This window comes from Amphiura filiformis, chromosome 12 (assembly GCF_039555335.1).
Source record: "Amphiura filiformis chromosome 12, Afil_fr2py, whole genome shotgun sequence".
In the NCBI taxonomy this organism is placed as follows: Eukaryota; Metazoa; Echinodermata; class Ophiuroidea; order Amphilepidida; family Amphiuridae; genus Amphiura; species Amphiura filiformis.
In genome coordinates, this window is record NC_092639.1 from 30,351,551 (window position 1) to 30,374,156 (window position 22,606).

Sequence of the window (22,606 nt, forward strand, 5' to 3'; positions counted from 1 at the left end):
AAAGTCTGTCACATTACATAGGGAGTGTAAGTTTTGAATAGAATATACAATTTGGTAACTTCCATTTAAAATACTCACTCCCTTTGTGGAAGATATAGGTAAAGACATAACACAGGCGGAGTATGGGTTTCAAAATGATTACCTCCGACCAATTACATTTGAAAAACATACTCCCCTTGTGAAAGATATTTTCAAAATCTTCCACAGGGGTAGTGTGGAATAGCCCAATCTCAACAATTTTACTGGCAGACTGTGGGTCTTGAAAGGAAAGTAAAATCCATAGAAATGATGTCTTTAAATAACAAAAATGCAGCAAAGAGAATGCATCAACTGCTCAGTGCCAGAAGTGGGTAAGTGCAATAGCTGCCATGGGTACAATATACCGTGTGTTAAATGTCAAATGTTCACAGGGCAGCTATCGTACTTACCCACTTCTGGCACTGAACAGTCGGTATCGCAAACCTTCATTTGACCGAATTGGTGCAAAATAACCATGATAACGAGGGGTTTAGTGCCGTATCTGTAATAGCTGCCTTATAGACATTAACAATTTCTGCATTGTATCCTATATTAGGCATACATGTATGTATCTTAAATTGTGACACTTGGTGTATCGACTGCTCAGTGCCAGAAGTGGGTAAGTGCAATAGCTGCTCAGTGTATAGCTGCCATATGTAGATGAGTACAATATAGGTCTACTGTGTATAAATTGCCAAATGTTCACATGGCAGCTATTGCTCTTGCCCATGCACTTCTGGCACTGACCAGTCGATATTTATATAGCTATTGATGCAGACAGGGTCTCTTGCACTTTTCATTATTATACTTTTTGTAAATTATTTACAGTTTTGAGCAGTCGGGGTGTCCAGGAACCTTCTCCCCCTCCCTTTTGAAAACCCACGAGTGTCACTGCTGACTGTGTCATAATTTTGTCAAGTTATCAAAATATATATTACGTGTTCAATTAACTTTTCAATAAAACAATAGTTCAGCCTGTGTATCCATTGAACACAATCAAATTGTAATTTGAACACAATCAAATCAGTATCACTTGAAATATTTAAAACTGAAATGTAAAAGCTGTAACTAAATTGTATTTTGTTTGTACCAACTGACAACTCCCTTAATAAAATCGACGCTTCTCCATTAAAAATCTCATTTATTTTTTAATTGTGTGATGTCAAGCTAAACTGTGTTGAAAATTATTTTTTTAAATTTGATTTTAAAACGCCTGAGGGATGGCTTCAGAACCCATCAGCCGGTCTACCGCCGGAGTCCTAGCAGAAGCGGCAATTGAACGTGGTGCAACTTAGAAACTTTTTGTCCCGTTGGGAACACCCTCAGGTAACAAGGGTTTTTTTTATGTCAAGAACCCAAAATGTTCCTTATACTCTAATATAATAGAATCCCTGCTTTATTTTTGATCCCGTAATGTTCGTTTTGATGAGATATACTGTTCATTTTGATTAAGTTTATTATCACTTTGAACCGACAATCTTATCAAAATGATTATCCATTTCATTTTGACAAGATTCTAAGATAACTACCGTACTCAAATTTGATAAGTTGGGTCAAGAATATATTCATTTCTATTGCAAGATTGCCGTTTTAAATGACAAGGCAATCTTATCAAATTTGGAGAGTTGCTTGTCATTTTGTTGAGAATATCAGAATTAATTTGAAGAGAAATCTATTATGTCCCCATCTGATGAATAGTTTCCCTTGTCAAATTTGACAAGTTTCTGTATATCGTTATCTTATAGAGAGGTTCCCTTTGGAGAACATTTAATGGTTCGAATCATAAGGTTCCCCCCTGGAAGACAACCAAAGAACCCTTTTAGAACTTTTCTTTTTTGGAACAATATAAACTGTCGATTCTACCCGGGTGCCGGCGGTTGATGGGTGATTGGATTTTAATCCATCCATAAGGTTTGCTATATTTATTAAACATATAGTCATTTGCAGTCTTGCCCGAGGAGATCCTATTGTGGTTTTCATCTCAGAACATACAATTCAAAAGCAGTGTCCATAGATTAAACACTATTCTAGACACCATCGTGTCCTCGATTTGTAATCATGTTTAAATGCTAAACATGTTCAGGAATTTGATGTCTTGTGTTTAGATAAAAACACTTGATGTTTTGACGTTTAACATCGGTGTTTAGATTTTTTATATGGGGTAAAAATCGAGGATAAAAAAGTGTTCAATCTTTATAGACACAGTTTTTGCAGTGTATTGTTAACAAATCACTTGCACACAAACAACAACAACGTATTTCCAACAAAATATGCAACCAAAACCAAAAGCAGATTTTATTATGTCTGTAATATTTCATATAAAAAGCATGCATAATGAAGGTTCATTTTTTTTATGGAGAGGTGTCCGACTTGTCAAATAGATCCTGCTATATGGCCGTGAAGTTTTGTAATGGTACATGCCATGAACGTAAGCATACCACTAGAACTGTCAAGTATTAGATTTAAAATTAAATCTTACAGATTTAAAATCAAATCTTAAAGATTTTAAATTCAAATCTATTATTAGATTAATTTTAAATCTGAAATTGATTTGTCCCTAGTTGCAACCTTAAGGATTTATTTTTATATCCTTGTAAGTTAGAATCAGAGATAGGTTTCGGCCAGTAAACCAAATACGTTTTATAGCAGAAAACGTTTTTTATATAGACCTAGAACGTTTTAATAACATTCAAAAACTTTTTTTTTTTCAAAAATGTTTTACAGAAAACGTTTAAATGTCAGGTTATATAGGCCTAAAGAGTATGAAACGTTTTAATAACATTTAAAAACAGATTTGAAAACTTGCTGTAAAACATTCAAACATCGTGTTATTTAAGTGCTGACAAAATAGGCCTATTTTGCCAAAATATTTACCCAAAATATTTTACAATGATATTTTGACAAAATTTGAAAATTGTTGTTTTAGTGTTTTTCATATCAAACGTTTTAAAAACGCTTTCTGATCTTTATATAACTGGACGTCTATTCCCAGCACACATTGTAGTACTGGGCCAATACTTGGCCGATACTGGACACCGGTATTGGGCCGATTCATGTTTGCACACCGGCATCGGACTGGGCCAGTACTGGTTGTAAACTGGACAAATTTATATTTTCTGGCTGAACGTGCCAGTGTGTGGGTAAGAGAGTGGTAGTCATTAAAGAGTATTAAAGAGAGAAAGGGGAAGAAAAGAGAGCAAGCTTCAAATGGTAATTTTACTTGTCCAGTTTACAACCAGTACTGGCCCAGTCCGACGCCCAAAACACGTTAATAACATTTTTATAACTTTTTGTAAGTGTGATTGCGAATTAACCCTGTTGTTTGTGCTGTCCTACTATATAGCCCCTACACAGACTGTGTCAGAAAGAATTACGTAGAACTGAACGTTTGAGTGATCTCTCAATGATAAAAACAAGACTTGCAAGCTGCATTTTAATATTTAATTCAGTAGAACATCCGAACTTCGTTGTTTTATGAATTAAATCACACCACAATTTTAATTTCCAACTTTTGACATGGTTAATGGAGTTTGATGATTAGACCGATCATAATTTATTTTCTGGCGGTAATTCTTTTTGACATGTTCTGTACGTGAGACCTCTGCAGTCCGGGTCTGCAGTACTTCCCTTCATGTTGTATAGGCAAAAATGCTATCATAATAATTATAATAATAATAATAATTGTTCTTTACAATTTGCAAAATATACATGTAATGAATAATTGTTCACATTGTATGTATATTTATGTACATTTTATTATGCAAATGCTGAGTGAGTACATTTGTAACACTCAGTTCATATGTTTATTATTCTTTCAAATCAAGGATTTACTATTTTACTTCCAAACTTCTCCCGCTACCCTTTGCTGCTAAAATAGAATGCTTAATAGCGCCGCCAACAATGACATTACTCTTTTTGGTAACAACACAAAAGATCGATCATCGATGGCGTCCTTTAAAATGAAACTACAGTTTCCATGATAGTTTCGTTTCTCGGCCGACCCCTCTCCCACTATTTATTGTTGCTCGTTGGTCCCATCGCATACCGGAATATACAGGAGTGCTTCTATAGATATACATAGCTGGTATGTTATCCTCTCCGAAGGATGGAGCACCATCATGGTCCATTAGCCACGTGAGCTTGGTTCCACAGAGGCTCCCACTATTAGTGGTGCTCGATGGTCCAATCGCATACGGGAATATATTTGGTTAACCCCCTCCTTCCGAAACTGATACAATGTAGGGCCTATAATGTGCAGGTGTGCTTCTCAATAGAGATGGTGGTAGGTGATAAACGTCTTTACGAAGGATGGAGTCATGGAGCACCACATCATGGTCCATTCGCCCAGGTGCACAAAACCCGCCAGAGATTGGACATTGGACCACGATAGCTATACCTTTACAAACGCCGTAGGAAATCTTTATGGGTCCTTCCAAACTCTCGACCATCAACAACAGATTAAAATCCAGAACAAAATCCAAAAAGAACATAATTACATTATATCATGGTTGACTTTTGTACATCCATTGATTTCTTTAGCAGTTTGAATAATAAATATCATGTCATAATCATTAAAAACTGCTTAGAAGTGAAAATCACAGTTATGAAGAGTTTGGCTAAAGCACTGCGATCATGAAGTTCACGCCATCCCAGGGTCCTTCTCACCAACAGCATAATATTCAGTCATTATTGGTGTCATCATGCATGGAATACACTGGTGGGAATACGCCACAATAATCATAATACAAAAAAACATATTGCTTAACGCTTGTACTGAAAGATATATAACCTTATAATAGGTTTATTAATTTTATTCAAGAAATCAGCGAGCTCATAGTCCTATCTCGTGATTTATCCTTATTTCTTCGTGTAGATGTTCGTTTGTTATCTCTGTCATTTGAAACTTTAGTTCTACTATTGCTTTTTCCTTTCCTCTTTCTCTTTCGTTTCCTTCTCCTTTTGTCTTTCTTTTTCTTCTTGCTGTCGTCTTTGTCCGTGTCTTTGTCTGGTGCTTCTGTGGGCTCTAAAAATGCAAGAAAACAGAAATAAAGGAAATAATAATGTGTTTTTTTTGTTGAATATTATCGTAAGCATGTACGAACATCAATAACATTCGGCTTTAAGGCCACGTTAAACCCATTATCTGAAATTAAATCTACAAATTCGAACTTGATCGATTTATTTCTTGATCATAACTAGAACCCCAAAGTTTATCATTTGAACCATGTTGAAATAAAGGCCAAAGAATTCAGTTTTAGGCCTATTTTGAAATATTGTGATCAAAGCTATATTAGGACAGAAAACTCCACAAAATATTGAAATACATAGGCCTATTACGCAAAATTTAATTGTATAATTAGAATGTCAAAGTACTGCTTTATAGATCTTCGGAGCTTCATTGTAAAATGGTATTGACCAAATACAAGAATTTGGCAATAGTTTTTTTACAAAAAGACATTTTGCAAAATATAAACGTATTTCTTACAGTTTAAGGCAAGGTATTATTACTTAGAATAATAAGACATCTAATTTAGTGGCGCGGCGTATACCTATTGGACGAGGGGGTGAGGAGACGATTTTTTATGTGAGCATTTTTCGGCCAATTTGAAGTGAATGTTGATACACATTTATTACACTATTTTATACTACCTAATGTGTGCGTGCGTGTTTAAACAGTAGGCCTACTCAGAATACGGGATTTTTTTTCTTTGAGATGTTACAGGAACTAAAATCGCCTCCCTGCCCCCCCCCCCGCCCCCTCCCCCCTTCACCCCGATAAGGCACGCGTTTGAACATCTTCCAGCAAGTCTTCTTTATTGGTGCACTGCATGAGCCTCATTTCAGAAGTAAATCATCTAACAAAATTCATGTTGACATTACAGAGTATTTACCTGGACAGAACCTTGGATTGACTTTACACTTCTGAGCCTCTAACAAGCCAGGACAGGGTAGTCCTTGTTTTGTGGGAAAAACAGTAACATCCCGGGTTCGAATCTTTTCTCCCCATTTACGGCCGCATGTTTTACCCTCTCTCATACACGGGCCCCAGTCGTTCCATTCTGCAACCTCACAGTCGGCTGGGGAAAAAGAAAAACATCATTATTAAAGAATAAAGGAATTCATATTTTTGGGATTTATAGGTCACCTCATCAGAATTTCATGATTTCAAGTTTGTATCCGCAAAACAATAATGTTACCATATATAATGTTATATATCACTTTAAGGTGGTACTACACCCCCTGATAAATTTTATGACTAATTTTTCTCAAAAAATAACTACACACTGGTAACAAAAGTTAGGAATACAATTACTTCACTGAAATTTCAGTGATTCAAGGCAAGTGGTTCATATGTTAAGAAATGAAGTACATTCTAATGATACCTCTTTTTTTATCATAAATAATGTACCGCTTGTCTTGAGTCACTGAAAACAAGTGTAGTAACGGAATTTCTTGCCCCTATATAATAACATAACTTTTGTTACCAGTGTGTTATTTATTTTTTGACAAAAATGCAAAATATAGTCAAAAATTTATTGTATGCGAAAACCAGATCAACGTATACCGTATGTACTGCCGAACAATTAAAAGCCAGTACTGATTGCGATTATTTTCAAACACTGTAACCGAGAATAGATAAAGAACTTTTAAATTGAATTAAACCGATACAATACGATGTCAAAACAAGAAATTAAGGGCTATACCCGAGTAAAATTGATCCGTTTCGGAAAAGGTTTACAACATCGCATTTAAAGGAAACATAACATTTGAAAGGTCATTTATTTGGCTGGGGACAACATCTTGAGAATGGCACCATAGGTAGGCCTACAGGCTACAGCAGTAAACAGGGGACGCCACAGAGTCTTCCCGACTACCATCCCGGAAAACCTCAAGAACTTTCCCTCGGAGATTGTCATATAGCTTCTTATGGATGTATTTACTGCATTTAAGTATTAAATACTTGTTTATTATTCGCGCTATACATACTAAACGGGAAAACCACCAATATGTCAGATCTAATTCTTTTTCCGAGGTTTACAACCTAATGTGATATAAAGTACTATTATCGAGCCAGGTAAAATTACTCATCAAAAAATAAATGAAACCGTTTGTAAGCAAAGTAACACAGGAATTAACTGTCTACTAAAAGTGGTTCCCATATGACCCCAGAAGACCTGGAAGTGGGTTGAACGTCGTCACTCCCATTGCCCGATCGGGGACACCATATAGTCACCCTTTGATTATCATGGAATTGATCATAATGGAAAACACCCTGATTGTGTGATTGTTAACTCTCTCCAAGCGGTTGTCGACTGCAGACGACAAGTTTCAATTTTTCTTTTAATTCAAAAATGTCAGAATTGTAAATTTTCATGACCAGATTTGGAATCAGCATGAAAAATGCATTAAAATGAGTACAAACAAGCCTAGTATTGGTTCAGTGGTTCTTAAGATAGCTCTTGATAGTGTGTATGCAATCAATTGAACGGCACATGATAAGAAACAAACAAGCAAAATTAACGAAAGAACAAACAAAACACACTCGAATCTTAGTACTATACCCATGATAACTTTATAAAGAGACCCCAGGAAAGAGACCCCCACCATAATGTCGAACCAGTACCCCATACGAAATGCCCGGTTTTATTCCCTCCAACGGCATGAATTTGTACCCATCCCTTTCACCATCCCAGCAAACACAAAAACGTTTTTAAAACGTTTTAAATCAGTTATATTTTGGGTTTTGGTTTAGGTAAACACGTTTTAATAACATTAAAATGTCGGGTTATATAAAGGTCATCAAATCGTTTTAAAACGTTTTGTATGAAAACACCCTACAACAATATCTTTAAAATGTTTTCGAAATGTCATTGTAAACTATTTTTGCAAACATTTTTCGCCAAATATTTTGTCAACACTTAACTAACATTATGTTAAAATATTTGCACCCAGCAAACACAGAAATGTTCTTAAAATGTTTTTTACAAAACGTTTTAATAACATTTAAATGTCGGGTTATATAAAGGTCGTGAAAACATTTTAAAACGTTATTGTAAATATTTTGGGCAAACATTTTTTGCAAAATATTTTTTCAACCCCAAAATAACATTCTGTTTAGAATGATTTGTACTAGGTTTTCCAAAATGTTGTTGGAATGTTATTAAAACGTTTTTATACCCTTTATATAACCCGACATTTAAATGTTTTCTGTAAAACATTTGTGTTTGCTGTGCAGTAAATTACCAACAAATGTTATTTAATGTTATGAACACGTTTTATACCTATAACCCGACATTTAAACGTTTTCTGACAATCTTTTATAACCTTTTACGAATGATGTCGAAAACGTTTTGTGTTTGCTGGGATGTTCACGCTTCTTTTCAATCCAACCCAACCATGGAATGGGCTATTCCTGAAATTAATGGCACCCCCCCAAAAAAAAAAAAAGAAGACATGTGAATTTGTATACCATACATTTTTGGGAATTCTTAGAACAAACATTCTGTTTAGAATGATTTGTACTAGGTTTTCAAAAATGTTGTTGGAATGCTATTAAAACGTTTTTATACCCTTTATATAACCCGACATTTAAATGTTTTCTGTAAAACATTTGTGTTTGCTGTGCAGTAAATTACCAACAAATGTTATTTAATGTTATGCAAACGTTTTATACCTATATAACCCGACATTTAAACGTTTTCTGACAATCTTTTATAACCTTTTGCGAATGATGTCGAAAACGTTTTGTGTTTGCTGGGATGTTCACGCTTCTTTTCAATCCGACCCAACCATGCAATGGGCTATTCCTGAAATTAATGGCACCCCCCCCCCCCCAAAAAAAAAAAAGAAGACATGTGAATTTGTATACCATAAATTTTTGGGAATTCTTAGAACAAAATTGTATCCAAAAGAATTGGGAATTCTAATTTTGATAAAAGAAATGCTTAAAAATATTGGGAATTCCCAGTGACCCTAAAAAAGACGGGCAAATTGTTGTCAACATTTTTGGGAATTCCCAAGCCTAAAAAGGCATCTTTTTCTTCCCATGTCTTCTTTAAGGTTGTGAGAATAATAACCATTTTTTTGGAAAAAAATTCCCAGAGCAAAAAAATGGTGAAAAATTTTGGGAATCCCATGTTTTCTTTAGGGGGAATGCCTTTAATTTCTGGAATAGCCCAATTTGCCGATGTTATGTTACTTAGGGATGAAATCAAAACTCGACCGGCGGTTGACCGCCGGTTCCGTCCGGACGGAACGGAACCGCCCGGAACCGGCGGCTGACCACCGGTTGAGTTTTGATTTCGTCCCTTAGTGCTTATACTTACTGGTAGGTTTGCAATCCCCTGTTTGCTTTTCTTCATACATCCCATCCGGACACTTTTCATAGCATTTACCACGGTGTGAATAAAAACCGGGATTACATTTGGCACAAAACATCCTTTCATAACAAATATCACAATTATCAACATGGCATTCTGTAAAAAGGAAGAAAAGAAAGGGTATAAACATTAACTCATAATTTTGTACTTATAGCTTAATTGATAAGATAATGAGTGAATGCTAGTAGCTAATTATTCCGGTACGTCCCGGGGGGGGGGGTCACTCCCATTGTGGCCTGTACACCATCCGCGATAATGAAAACGCGTAAAAAGGGTAGTTTTTCGTGGGTAAGCACGATACGCGCGTAACGCGTTTAGGGTGTCAAAAACATGAAATATTGGGAAAAAGGGTAGCAAAATTGCAATTGCTAATACGCGGAAATGAAATTTAGGGTATGAAATTTAATGCAAGGAATAAAATCCCTGTTTAGGGTATTGTTTTAGTCAAGGGTTAAATCCTTGTTTAGGGTGCTTTTCAAAAGTCGATTATCGCGGATGGTGTACAGGCCTCAATGGAGTGACCCCCGGGGTACGTCATAAGGTAGTAATTCACTCCCTGATCAATTTTGTGACTAATTTTGCATTTTTCTAAAAAAAATAACTACACACTGGTAACAAAAGTTATGTATATTATTGGGGCAGGGAATCCTTCACTGAAATTTGAGGTACATTCTAGCGGTACCTATTTTCGATCATAAATAACGTACCGCTTGTCTTGAGTCACTGAAATTCCAGTGTAGTAACTGGATTCCTTGCCCCTATAATTACATCACTTTTGTTACCAGTGTGTTATTATTTTTTGAGGAAATGCAAAAATAGTCACACATTTATCAAGGGGTGTATAGTACCACCTCTTCGAAACCTTAAATTATATCACGGCAACCAGCTATCAATCTATGGAGCAAAATTGTGACAAAATTTCGCGATTCTGGAAGCATGGGCAGTGCAGTGCAAATTAAATTTTGCATTATTTCGGGAAAAACATTAGTTGATATTATAGAGAGACTGATGTTACCGAAATCGTGAAAAAATATCGTGATTTTGGTGCAGTTAACTTTGTCAAACCTTAAATTCCGCACAAACATTATGTTTACTTAAATATGCTAAGCTAAGTGCCGATATTAGGGCAAAATGTCGCGATTTCGGCAGTACAATCAACTTGACTGTGACGTGCCATATTATTACGGCAAAGCATATGGTTATTATGCTTGTAGAGACTTGATGCTAAATATTGTAAAAATCATGTCTAAATGTCGTGGTTTCCGCGCATTGCAATCAACTTTGGCATGCCATTATTTCGGCACAGATATTTTTTATAGAGATTTACTGATCGTACATATTGCCAATATCATGACAAAATGTCGCGATTTCGGCTGTTCAATCAACTTAAATTTGACAGCCATGTTCATACAAAAATTGGCGAAATCGTCGCAAAATGTAACGATTTCGGCAGTTACATAAACGTTGCCATGCCATAATTAGGCAAAACACAGGTTCATATAGACTTGCTGGCCAATGCTAAATATTGCCGATATCATAGCAAAATGTTGCGATTTCGGCCATGCTATATCAACTTGACTGTGTCATGCTATTATTTCGGCAAAGTATAGGCTTATAGAGACTTATTGATGCTAAAAAGTGCTTAATCGTGGCAATTTTGGCAGTGCTATAAATGTTGGTATCAAAGCATCATCAAGTTCATAGTACTAGTACTTTGGCAGAGACTTGCTGACTCCAAATATTGCCGAAATCGCAGCAAAATGTTGTGATTTCGGCAGTGCTATCAACTTGGCTATGGTATGCCATATCGGCAACACATGGTTCGTAGAGAGTATCTGACGTTAAATATTGTCGAAATCTTGGAAAATGTTGTGAATTCGTCAGTGCATTCAACTTCCGCATGCCATTATTGCGATAGCAAATACGTTCATGACTTGGTGATATTGCTGAAAGTATTGGACAATGTCGCGATTTAGGCAGCGTCTAGTGCAAGACAGGCAGACAGAGAGACACACAAATGGGCAGAGACAGTGAGGAAGATGAAACAATTTAAACACTGAATCATGAAATGAAAGACATTCCTGGGGTCCATTTTACTAAACTTTTAACCCTTCGTAACTCCAGTAACCGTAAAGTTCATAAGTTACGAATACCCAATACTAGACGTAACTTTCCGAAGGGTCCCTGTAGAAAATCCCTATTACTTGCGAAGTCTCGAGATCGTTCGTAACTTTAAGTTTCATTTCACTAAACTTACGAAGTTACGAACGATCTCGAGACTTACGAAGCTTCGTAAAGTTAGGTGAAATGGACCCCAGTAGTTAGCCAAAGTTAGCCAAAGTTTTCTAGCCATACTTTTAGTCCAACTAGCATGATTAGACTTGCATACATCTTCCATGTGTCTCACCAAAGATTTGTTGGACCACCCGATTTCAAATGCGTCATACGATCCCTATGAATTCAAGTTTGAATTATGCTATTGAACGCTTTCTTGGTGATTTGAAAGTTGAGATTAGTGCATGTAAAATGACCTATGATGTATTTAGTCTATAATCAAGAGATAGACGAATTTCTTCATAAGTTTATTCCAAATGTAATCGCTTGTAACAAGTTGACAAACACATTTAAGGACTGTAAACATGGTAAAATTGTGTTTGGAAAAAGTAACTCTTTAAACAATACCATCAAATTTGAAACAACTATAGTGTCAATGGTAATCTGTATTAAAATATGAATTTGCAAATAATTTCACCTAGTAATAATTACTATATAGTATATTGATACCTGACTGACGGATTTTAGGTATAAGCAAATAAAATAATTTTCGGCATTTGTATAACGTTTACAACCTTGTTCAAATCACGTTATCACAATTTATGCTACTGTGATACATCCGAATCATATCGCCTCTAGAAGGGTGCAACCGTAAATAGTGCAGCTCCTCTCAGCACTTTGATTGTAAGTATACCCTAGCAGCTACGCATTACACCTGGGTAGGTGAGACAGATGAGATAAAGCGCAATGTACAAGTGCACAACACGATGGTACCGCCGCGCCGGGGTTCGAACCCGCAATCCTCCGATTGTGAGTCTCAGCCCGTACTGCTGCGCCACAAATCCCTCACGGTAGATTTAAAGGAAATAAAGCTTCTTATACCCTACATCTTACATCGATTGCTCAGTGCCAAAAGTGGGTAAGTGTAATAGCTGCCCTATGAACATTTAGCAATATACAAAGAGTATATTGTACTCATCTACAAATGGCAGCTACACATTGCACTTACCCACTTTTGGCACTGAGCAGTCGACATGTATCAGGGTTGATAACCAGAAAGTCTAAACTCACAATGTATTTCGTTGTGAGTTAAGACTTTCTGGTTCTCAACTTTCGATATTAAAACACCAAGAGCACATGCATGCGAATACGAGAGCACCATTCTTATATCCCTCAAACTGCAAAAAGTGTATCTGACCAAAACGCCCGATTAAGTTTTAAATAAACATTTGACTTTCTGTCTATATACACTTACAAGCGACTTACATCTTAAGGCATCTTGCAATAATACACGGATCAGTCAAAGCAAATTAGTCTTATTTATACATGCCCAAGTATCGTTTTTGAAATACTTTTAATTTTAATTATTTATCCGCAAATGGATTTCATGTAAATCTAGGCTTTAAAGTAAATTACATTCTGGTATCTCAAATTGATTTCTTGCAATACAGGATAAATCTACTTTGAAAGAATATTATTAATGGCATTTCTTTTATTTAAACACACCGCCATCTTATCAGTCAGTCCATTTACTAAAGGGTAATCAATGCTAAAAATGAGTCTTGGTTGGATTAATATAACGACTACGGCCTATCCTACTTTGGTTCATCTCAAGTTAAACGCCAATGCTTTTTCGCGGTTGAGTCGCCAGTGTATACCAACAAACCGCCCTTGTACGCGTGCGTGTACTTTCATCCCGATCAACGTTATCGATTCGATACTGTGACCAGCGAATATGCACATACTATACCGAACTTGATATATAGTTTTAAAAACATAATTAAATCTATATGCTCGACAACTACCTCTCAACTTGATAAATAACAATTTCATTTTCTCAAACTTCTAAAATAGGGCTCGGTCAAAATATTATACTTTGTTCTCTGGGTTGATACTAGGACGGAAAAATAACTTTTAGCCAGATCTTTAAATCTTTAGGCCCCCAAAAGGTTTGTTTGTTTACCCAGGTTAAAACAGGCTTGGTGACTTTCGTACTACTAGAACGACGCTCTAATCAAATCAATGCAATGCTAACCAACTGAGCTACAGAGATACGCTAAAAGAGGAGCGGAAGATTAAAATCTATATTTATAAGGTTCGAATGTTGTTCGTTTTTAAGATAGGAGTGTTGTGATTTCCACATACTAAGAAATGTCATACTACATGTATTTATAAACTTATAATTAAACCCTTGAAGTGCCTTAAGGTCCGTTCATACTACCACCGCATTTGCGATGCGTTGCTTTGCGATGCTGATATATCGATTACTTTTGCCGCAACTCAACGCAACTCGTCGCATTTCCAAGTTAAAATGTATTTAACTTCATTGCGATATCGCATGCAGTAGTTTGCAGTACGATGCAGTGCGACAACGCACCGCATCGCAAAGCAACGCATCGCAAATGCGGTGGTAGTATGAACGGACCTTTACGCGATTCGCTGCATGTGCACGGTTTGTGACCAATGCACAAACGGCTTTGCTCTGAAAACAAAATCGGTAATATCGCCCTCTACAGTTTGTATATTAGAACGGGCAATCATCTTGGATTCGTCACTATGCGAAAGCAATAACGAGAATGAATCATTGACACATTTGTATACTTACTTAGACATCTTCCAATATCATGTCCTCTGGTAGGATAATAACCGACAGGACAGGCGTGAGTACAGATGCCTATATGCTTCATACCACTTCGGTAAAGTAACAAATAGTACTGTGGTTTGCAGGTGACACAACCGTTGTATGATGAACATGATAAGCAACCTTGTGGACACCCTGTATAAATATTATAAGAAAGAAAAAGTATGATTAAAGTAAAATGTTGTAGGTAGGCCTAGAGGTAAAACATAGTCGCCAACAGCCTAGAAAAAGTTTATCAAAGAAAAGGCTATCGCTAGAAAAGACGTGTCCTTCCAATGCCCAGCGGCGGCACCAGGAAATTTGAGGGGGCAAAGTGAATTTTTTTTTGGGGGGGGGGCAAAATCAACACATTTTGCGCAAAATTGCCGTAAAAAGTAAATTTTTCGCAATTTTGGGTTTTTACTGGGGGGACAGGGGGCAAGAGTTCTGACTGGGGGAATTTGCTCCCCATGCCCCCCCCCATAGCGCCGCCACTGGTTATGCCAATTCTTGAATTCCTAAAAGAAACCTTAAATTGTGGAATCATATTCTTGTTAGAAATATTATTTCATTATTTTAAAGAAAAAAAAATATCATCTTCGCACAATGTCCACACATGCATCAGAAAGCTTCACGTCATGCAAGAGCAACTGTGGAATTAAATGTGGAAGTAGCATGGATCGCACACCATCTCAACACGGTCAGCTATGATCTGATACAGACTCGACCAAGGTGATGGTGATGAGTCAAAGTGCCTCATCACTCATAGTTGAAGACATGAGCGCAAGAAGACCGTAAGTCCACTTGGCCCCTCAACATGTATACACTCAAGTTGGGTACAGTTTTGTATAGTTTGGTAATGTTTTATACATGTTCAGGGGCCAAAGCAAATCTTTCACAACCTTTCATGATGTTTTCACCCTGGAACATGTATTAAATATTATAAAACCCTAAGAAACTATACGTAACTTTAGTGTATACATGTTGAGGGGCCAAGTGGACTTACGATCTTCTTGCGCTCAGGTCTTCAATTGAGACATGACTTACTGATCACTACTAACATTATTTTATACATTTCTTTATCATATCAATCGTCAGGTTATGATTCCCGATGAATGATGCCATTGCATAGCATGTCTATGTCAGACTGTAAAAAACGCCTACAGATCGGAACTGTAATTTGGTCATGTTAGGAAAAATGTATCGGCATAATTATTATCTTTTTGTCTTTTCTTTGAAAGATTGTACCGGCAACAGTTGTATTTCAGCATAGTGTCTGTGATTTCAGAGATGTATTTAGGCCTTCCAAGTTTGAACTTAAAGTGCTAGAGTAGAAAACCTGCCAAAATATGTAAAAGAAAAATAATCAGATGTTTGTCCCAGATTTGGGCGATCAATAAATTAAAATGTGTGTTTTTTTTCTTGACCGCCACTTCATCCACATCGAAGTAGTTGCTTAATCGTGTTAACCCTAACAGAAACCATGGTTTTTTTGGAAATGGAAAAGGAAAGAAGAAACGAAAAGGATGAGATGAAAAAAGATGTCACTTGGTACCCCCGGGATTCGAACTCAAACCCCTCGCATGCCGTGCCAAGCAGAAGATCACCGACATGTAGCCACGGGGCTTTTCGTGAGATTTAGTGAGTTCTAGTCGGATTGGGGTTAACGTTATGGCTCTAATACGTATGTGTATGTGCTTATGGCAAGCCATTAAGGTCATAACGATGATCATGATAACGCGTTGTGAAATTTCGTTATGAGCTAAATGGCCAGCAATATGCGATTGTAATAATTGGGATATCATAATTAATATTCATGACATTAAGCAATACTAGAATAGAGGTTAAGTTATTTGACCCGTACGAAACTCAGGGAGCCTGATCCTGGTTTTCAAGGTCAATTGTGGAATGTCTAGGGTGTGCGCTCTTGAAGCTGCAAAGTCCCTGAGTTGTTGTTAAATGGTTTATGGAATGCTATGGGGCCTAGTGGTCAGCGACAACCTATAAAGTGTGCTGAGGCTTGTGGATTAACGTCTAGGCGTTGAGCGTAACGCACTATAAATCATTGCACTTTTTTTTCTTTTCTTCTTTTTGTTTTTTGCACGACTTCAGAAGTTCAGATGACAATAAGGTAGCAGGTAATTTTCAGAAGAAAACAAATCTTTTTCTTCAGGCAATATACATGTAGACGATAAACATGATAAATAATTATTTTTCATCCTCTAGGCTGTCACATTTGTCATATATTCTCACATCTCATCTGTGTAAGCCAGGAGACAATGAGCCAATCGGCCGTGACATTTAGTGCTACCCCGCCCCTTCACCACCGGTTACCCCTAGGCAGCAGGTACTACTACCCAGTAATCCTTCAGGAAACCCACTCATGTTGGGGCAACTTGTCGGATATCTGGCCTTGCTGTGCGTAGAGATAGGGGACGCTGCAAAATATATTACAAAGATTTCAATCTTCATGATCTTGAAAAAAAAGTTGCATATTTTGAGGCTAATGGGCTATTCCATTCGAATTTTACACTCCTCCCTGAGGAAGCGGGGGGGGTACTCAGTACATATGACCATACGGGGACGTGCCACAAACATGGGTAGCATTTTCATCCTTTTGATATATCAATGACCCCTTTTTCTAGGACAATTTTGGTATATGTTCTTTTTTTGGAAAATTGCCCAATTTTGCCTAAATCTAGCAAAAATTTTTGAAATTTGGTATATCGATGGGTCCAAATTTCTTGAAAAATTAGAAAAATTGGTATATATAGGTCCAGTTTCAAATTCTCAGCGGCACACCCCTATCAAAATCAAACTTGAGTTACCCCCCCCCCCCCCGGCGAGGAAGGCGGCACTCCTATATTTGTGAAAAGTATGAAATCCCCTCGGAAATTTTGCTTTGGACAATGTTGGAATTCAAAAATCGTCCAGAAGTACAAAAGTACAGATTCTGGAATGACTAGACTTGAATTTGGCTGCAACTCTCCAAATTCTTTCTCAGGGGTCTTTCTCAAGGGGTGTATGCTTTTCAAATAGAATAGCATAGTATGATAAGCATACCGTAAACAAGTATACGTGATCCCCAGACTTTTCACAAAATATCATAATTTTGCAACATCACTCTTAAACACAGTTAGTGTCCCTAGGAGGGAGTTATAGGCTTATGATATACATTTCTTAAAAAAATACATGATCATCATGAATCATCCTCAGACAATGTTAACATATGTAGGATAAGAATTAGGTATAACATGGTATAATGTTTGTTTTCATAGCTGAACATTGAAACTTATTATCGTTTAGGTATTTGAAGACCATTTGGAACACTTTTTGGATGCACCACTTTCATGACTTTCCGCCCGCTTGGTCCCGTTTGGGTGACTTGAATCATCAGCCCTTACGCACCTGTGAGATGGCACACACACTATCTTTTAACGCATCTTTTGCCTTTGATCCAACTTATGTCAGTTTTAATCTTTAAGTATATAAAATTGGTTTCAAATATCAGCTAAAGATGATACTTATTCTAACAATGTCATTAGCTATCATGACCGAAACTTATATTTCGTAAGATTTATAATGTCTCTAAAGGCATTCCCTCCCGATGCAGTGTTTTTACATTTCGGTAAAAGTTGAGCAAATATCAAAAATCAAAAAAAAATTGCAGATTTTGTGAAACATTTGTGACAGATATTAAATGTAGGTTTGAATCCAAGCATCTGCCAAGATTGAGAAAGACTCTGTGTTTTTATTCATCAGATTTTTAATGTATTTTTCAAGACGCCGCGGCGCGCCGGTTTCTATAGGTAAAATCACAAGTGACGCTATTCCATGACGCTATTCTGAAAATGGGATGAGCAAACCAGTTATTCTTCGCGGTCCAGTAGTTCGAAAATTCAATGGTCACCAATATATTTCTTTTTGTTTGTTTACTTGCTTGTTTGTTTGTCTTTCAGGAAAATAAAACTTCGAAAAATTGAGTCGCTTCGTAAGGTAGGTAGAACCATTTGAGGCCATTTTGTTCACAAAGTATATAGGAAATTTATTAGTATTGTGCACACCCGGTGTGCACCCTTAAAGGCCCAAATTGGAAACCCCATTTCCCAGGGAAAGATCAGCGTAACACGAGTAGATTTATTTGGGTAGTCTTGCAACTGTGGGCTAACTTTCCCATGGGCCATCCAATGTGCCATAGTAGGATTGCAATTGGTATGCCCTATCTTCTATAGATTCTACTGGCCAGTTTATACTCTCATTTCCACATCTGTTGTTTTTAGCTGTGGCTTGTACTTTAAGGTTTCTCATCTCAAAAATGTAGATTTATTCAAACAACAGCGATCCAGACGTTAATCTTGCAATAATTTTGTCGAATCTGCATGTCAAATACGGGCACGCGGGCGACGCGGAGAACAGCCAAAAACTTTCGGCATTACGTGGTCGTATTAGCAACCTGCTTCTCCCGGCCCTGCGCATGTTGTCCTATTAATCACAGTTTCACGCTTTCAAAGCAAATATAGGAAATGAGTATCATCTCTGTTTTACCGATTTAATCCGTCATAATATTAGTGTGGAAGTGATAGACTTTATAGAGAGCTCTTATCAAGTTCACGCGAAAGCGTCCTATTTCTATATAATTATGTTACGCGGATTAAGCTCACTTCATATATACCATTGCCACGTAATGTTACCGTGACATATTGCCAATGATTGCTGAAAATATCAAATATTTTGCAATGTCAAGTTCATTCATGTCGCATTTAAGAAACAAAAACCTATTTCTGGACCAGTAATCATTACATTCACACGGTATGATATCAGCAAAAACAAACTTACATTAAGAAACATAATTATGATTTGGCCGGTTTTGTGCCCGGGTTTTGTACCACTATTTAGTCATTCTACTCACCGTAGATTTTCTATTAAAATAGTAGACCGAAACCGCTATTTCATACTTCAATACGATAAAACAGGGGATAAAACAGTATAATCTCTGTGGCTACTGATGTTTGGTTGAACGTTAAGTATCTACTTGTGGTCTGCTGAATACGGGGGACGCATTCTACGTTGGACTTACCCAGCCAACAATTTGCGTTGTTACTACGTCGTATAAAAGTCACCTACGTTGTAAATACGTAAATTTGTGAACTCGTATTCGTGTTGTGACAGCGTTATTTCAGACGTTGATATAACGTCGTTATGACGTTGTTTTGATGTCAAGTTGTGAACGTATTTTTCAAACGTCCCTATAAGTCCGGTCGAACGTTGTAACAACGTTATTAATTACAGAAAGTTAACTTCGTACGTGTTTAAGACGTAAAGACCACGTCATTGCCGAATGTTTCAAAAAGGGTTTTTTAAATCATGTCCAGGTATACGTTAAAATAACATTGTAATACGACGGTCAGCGAACGTCGTGGAAACACATGTGTTGGCTGGTATACATACACCTTCGAATAGTTTTCGGGCTCGGGCTCTAGAATGGGGAGCCTTATGTCATGTATAATGAATAATATTATCATAGACATATTAGACAAGTCATCACAATTATATTGTAATAATATTTGTTGATATATTTGATATGATTTCCAATTATTAATCAGTCGTCATCACTATATTGTAATAATATAAGTCAAAATATTTGATATAATTTCACTATACACAGAAGTAACTACATAAATCAACATGTGGATATATTTATCCTGAGGGAACAATAAATATTAATATAATTATAATCACTGTGATTTGTCATCATTAACGCCATTCATATCAATGTAACGCTATTTATCGTCTTTGAATGTCAACATATCAAACGTAAAGGAACTGTTGAGCACTAGCTTCATGAGTTGAGTCACATCATATGAGGTTTCACCTTGTGTCAATCATGAATGGGCTATTCCCGTTGAAATCCATACACCCCCTATTAAAGGCATAACCTTTATCTTCCACTCAGGGAGTGTGAATTTCAAATGGGGTTATAGGGGGGGGGCACGCAACACAAATGACCATACGGGTATGCTCCCCTGGAAAGACCCCCCTGTTTTAGATTTCGCAGCTCCGAAAGACCCCCTATATATTTGACCAAAATAGAGCTCCGAAAGACCCTTGATTTTGATAATTTCAGCTCTGAAAGGTTTTTTCAGGCAATTTTCAACCAGAAACTCAAGAAACTGTTCGCAGCTCCAAAAGTCCCCATTTTACTTGTTCGCAGCTCCAAAAGACCCCCTTTTATCGGTACGCCGTCAGCTCACAAAGACCCACCACCTCATAATTCCGGGGGAGCATACCCACCAAATATTTTCGATCATGTGCCCCTGGTCCCCGAGGTTATACCTGTATGCATTAGCGCCAATTCGGCTTGAAATGTGAGGGGGACAATCGGCCAGAATTGTCAAAAAGAGGCTGAAAAGAACAAAAAATGGGTAATTTTGCCGAAAGATGGGAGGACACCTTTCAGTGTCCCCCCTGCCCCCCCCCCAAGGTTGACGCCCCATGGATGGATGATTCCATTTGAAATCAACATCCCCTGTGTGGGAGGTTTAAGGTCATGTCTTCATTGGGGTGTATGCTTTTTAACTGGAATAGCCCAACATGCAGCCTACCTGTATATCACAGTGCTTGATGAATATCAAAGCGAGGTATAATAAACAAGATGTTTAATTCTGTGCATCTTGACTTACTGTTTGAGATGGCTACCGTATCACGTCTCATCTCGGGTAAACAGTTTGCCACAAGCCCATTCGTCTTAGACGAGTCTCAGATGAGACCTGATACCGTAACCATCTCTAAGAGTAAGCCTAGATGAAAAGAATTGAAATGTGTGTTTACTAGACCTATATCTGCCTAGATGATTGAAAATATTCACATACAAAGTGAGGTATATAGATTTAGAAATAAATGTGCGGCTTAAGGGGGTACTACACCCCTGTCCAAATTTGTGCCTATTTTTGCATTTTTCTCAAAAATTATAGCGCATTTGTGACAAGTAAGATATGTATATTATAGGGGCAAGGACTACAACTACTGCACTGGAAATTTTTATTTCGGCACAGACAGCAGTTGTGGAGTTACAGTCAAAAATGAGGGAAAACCAGTATTTGATCAATAAATCAATAACTACTTGCCTTGAGTTGCTGAATTTTCAGAGCACTAGTTGTAGTCCTTGCCCCTACAACATGCATACCGTAGAAACCCGTCTATAAGGAATAGAAGCGACTGTGATGATAGCATATTTCACGCTAGCGCCCTCCACAATATTATATCATTATGGAATTTGAGCAAATCATTTACCGACACAAGCAGGTATACAATGTATTATTTTATCTTTATTTCGCATCTCACGAGCATAGCTCACTTGGCAAGGCATAAGACTTTGGTTCTTTAGATCGGAAGATGGTGAGTTCGAGCCTCATCACGGTCACACAAACTTTTATAAACAAAATATTGTTCAAACTTTTCATTTATATTTTCTTGCATTTTCTAAAGACTCCTTTCGTGATCATTTTTTTTTCATATTTAGTTTAATTTATTCTATTGTTTTTCTTTTATTGTTTCTTTTCTTTGTCTTTTTTTCTTGTTTAATTTTATTTTTCTTTATTTTTCTTTGATTCATATAATATTGGCAGGATAAGGAGAGGAGGGAACTAAAGACCCATTCAGTGATTTGCTCATCCGGACGATCGTAAAAATCATCAAAATTCACCTTTGTCATTGTCATAGATGTGGTAACATAGCCTGCTAGTGGTTCAGCAGAAAACCGTGTGACACATAATATACATTTGGCTACATTTTATTATACGATAAATACGAATTTATTAAACATGGTAACAAATATTCTCTAGCAGATCGGTTATACGATGGAACTGGTAGGCATAGGCCTATTATAAATTCGGGATATTAAATATCTTCCTGACGAGACAGATCTGCGCATGTGGTCAAAGACGATTCCTTACTAGCCACAGACCGTCCGCTGGAATTAGTTGAATCGCTATGGCTGTTGGTCGGACCTCTCATCTCTCCACATCGATTGTGACCTATCCCCGACATTGCCCTTATGAACTCACATCCTCCTGTTTTATTCCAATACGCTGGCGAAGTTACGTAATAATCGGATTAACTACCATAGCAATAGGTGAAAACAATTTTGAATATACCGCGTTATACACTGATACGTTCAGGCGGTACCTCTTCATTAAACCATATCATGCTGCACCTGTAAGATCTTTGAAAAGACCAGTATTGTATTCAATCTATGATTGCAGACATACACAGTACAGGTGATGAGTGTAACCTGCTTGTAGCGCAGCGCGATATG

General features: G+C 37.1%; 1 protein-coding gene across 1 annotated transcript in view; it reads right to left on the minus strand.

Annotated features, from left to right (window-relative positions):
* Positions 1–2,346: 2,346 nt before the first annotated feature.
* LOC140166055 (R-spondin-2-like) overlaps positions 2,347–22,606 on the minus strand; it is a 53,404-nt gene continuing 33,144 nt past the window's right edge. The window contains exons 2-5 of the mRNA XM_072189433.1: positions 14,278–14,448; positions 9,345–9,494; positions 5,910–6,095; positions 2,347–5,041 (exon numbers count right to left, since the gene is read on the minus strand). Coding sequence (XP_072045534.1) covers positions 4,833–5,041; positions 5,910–6,095; positions 9,345–9,494; positions 14,278–14,448 — 716 coding nt within the window. The 3' untranslated portion in view covers positions 2,347–4,832. The remainder of the gene's footprint in view (positions 5,042–5,909; positions 6,096–9,344; positions 9,495–14,277; positions 14,449–22,606) is intronic.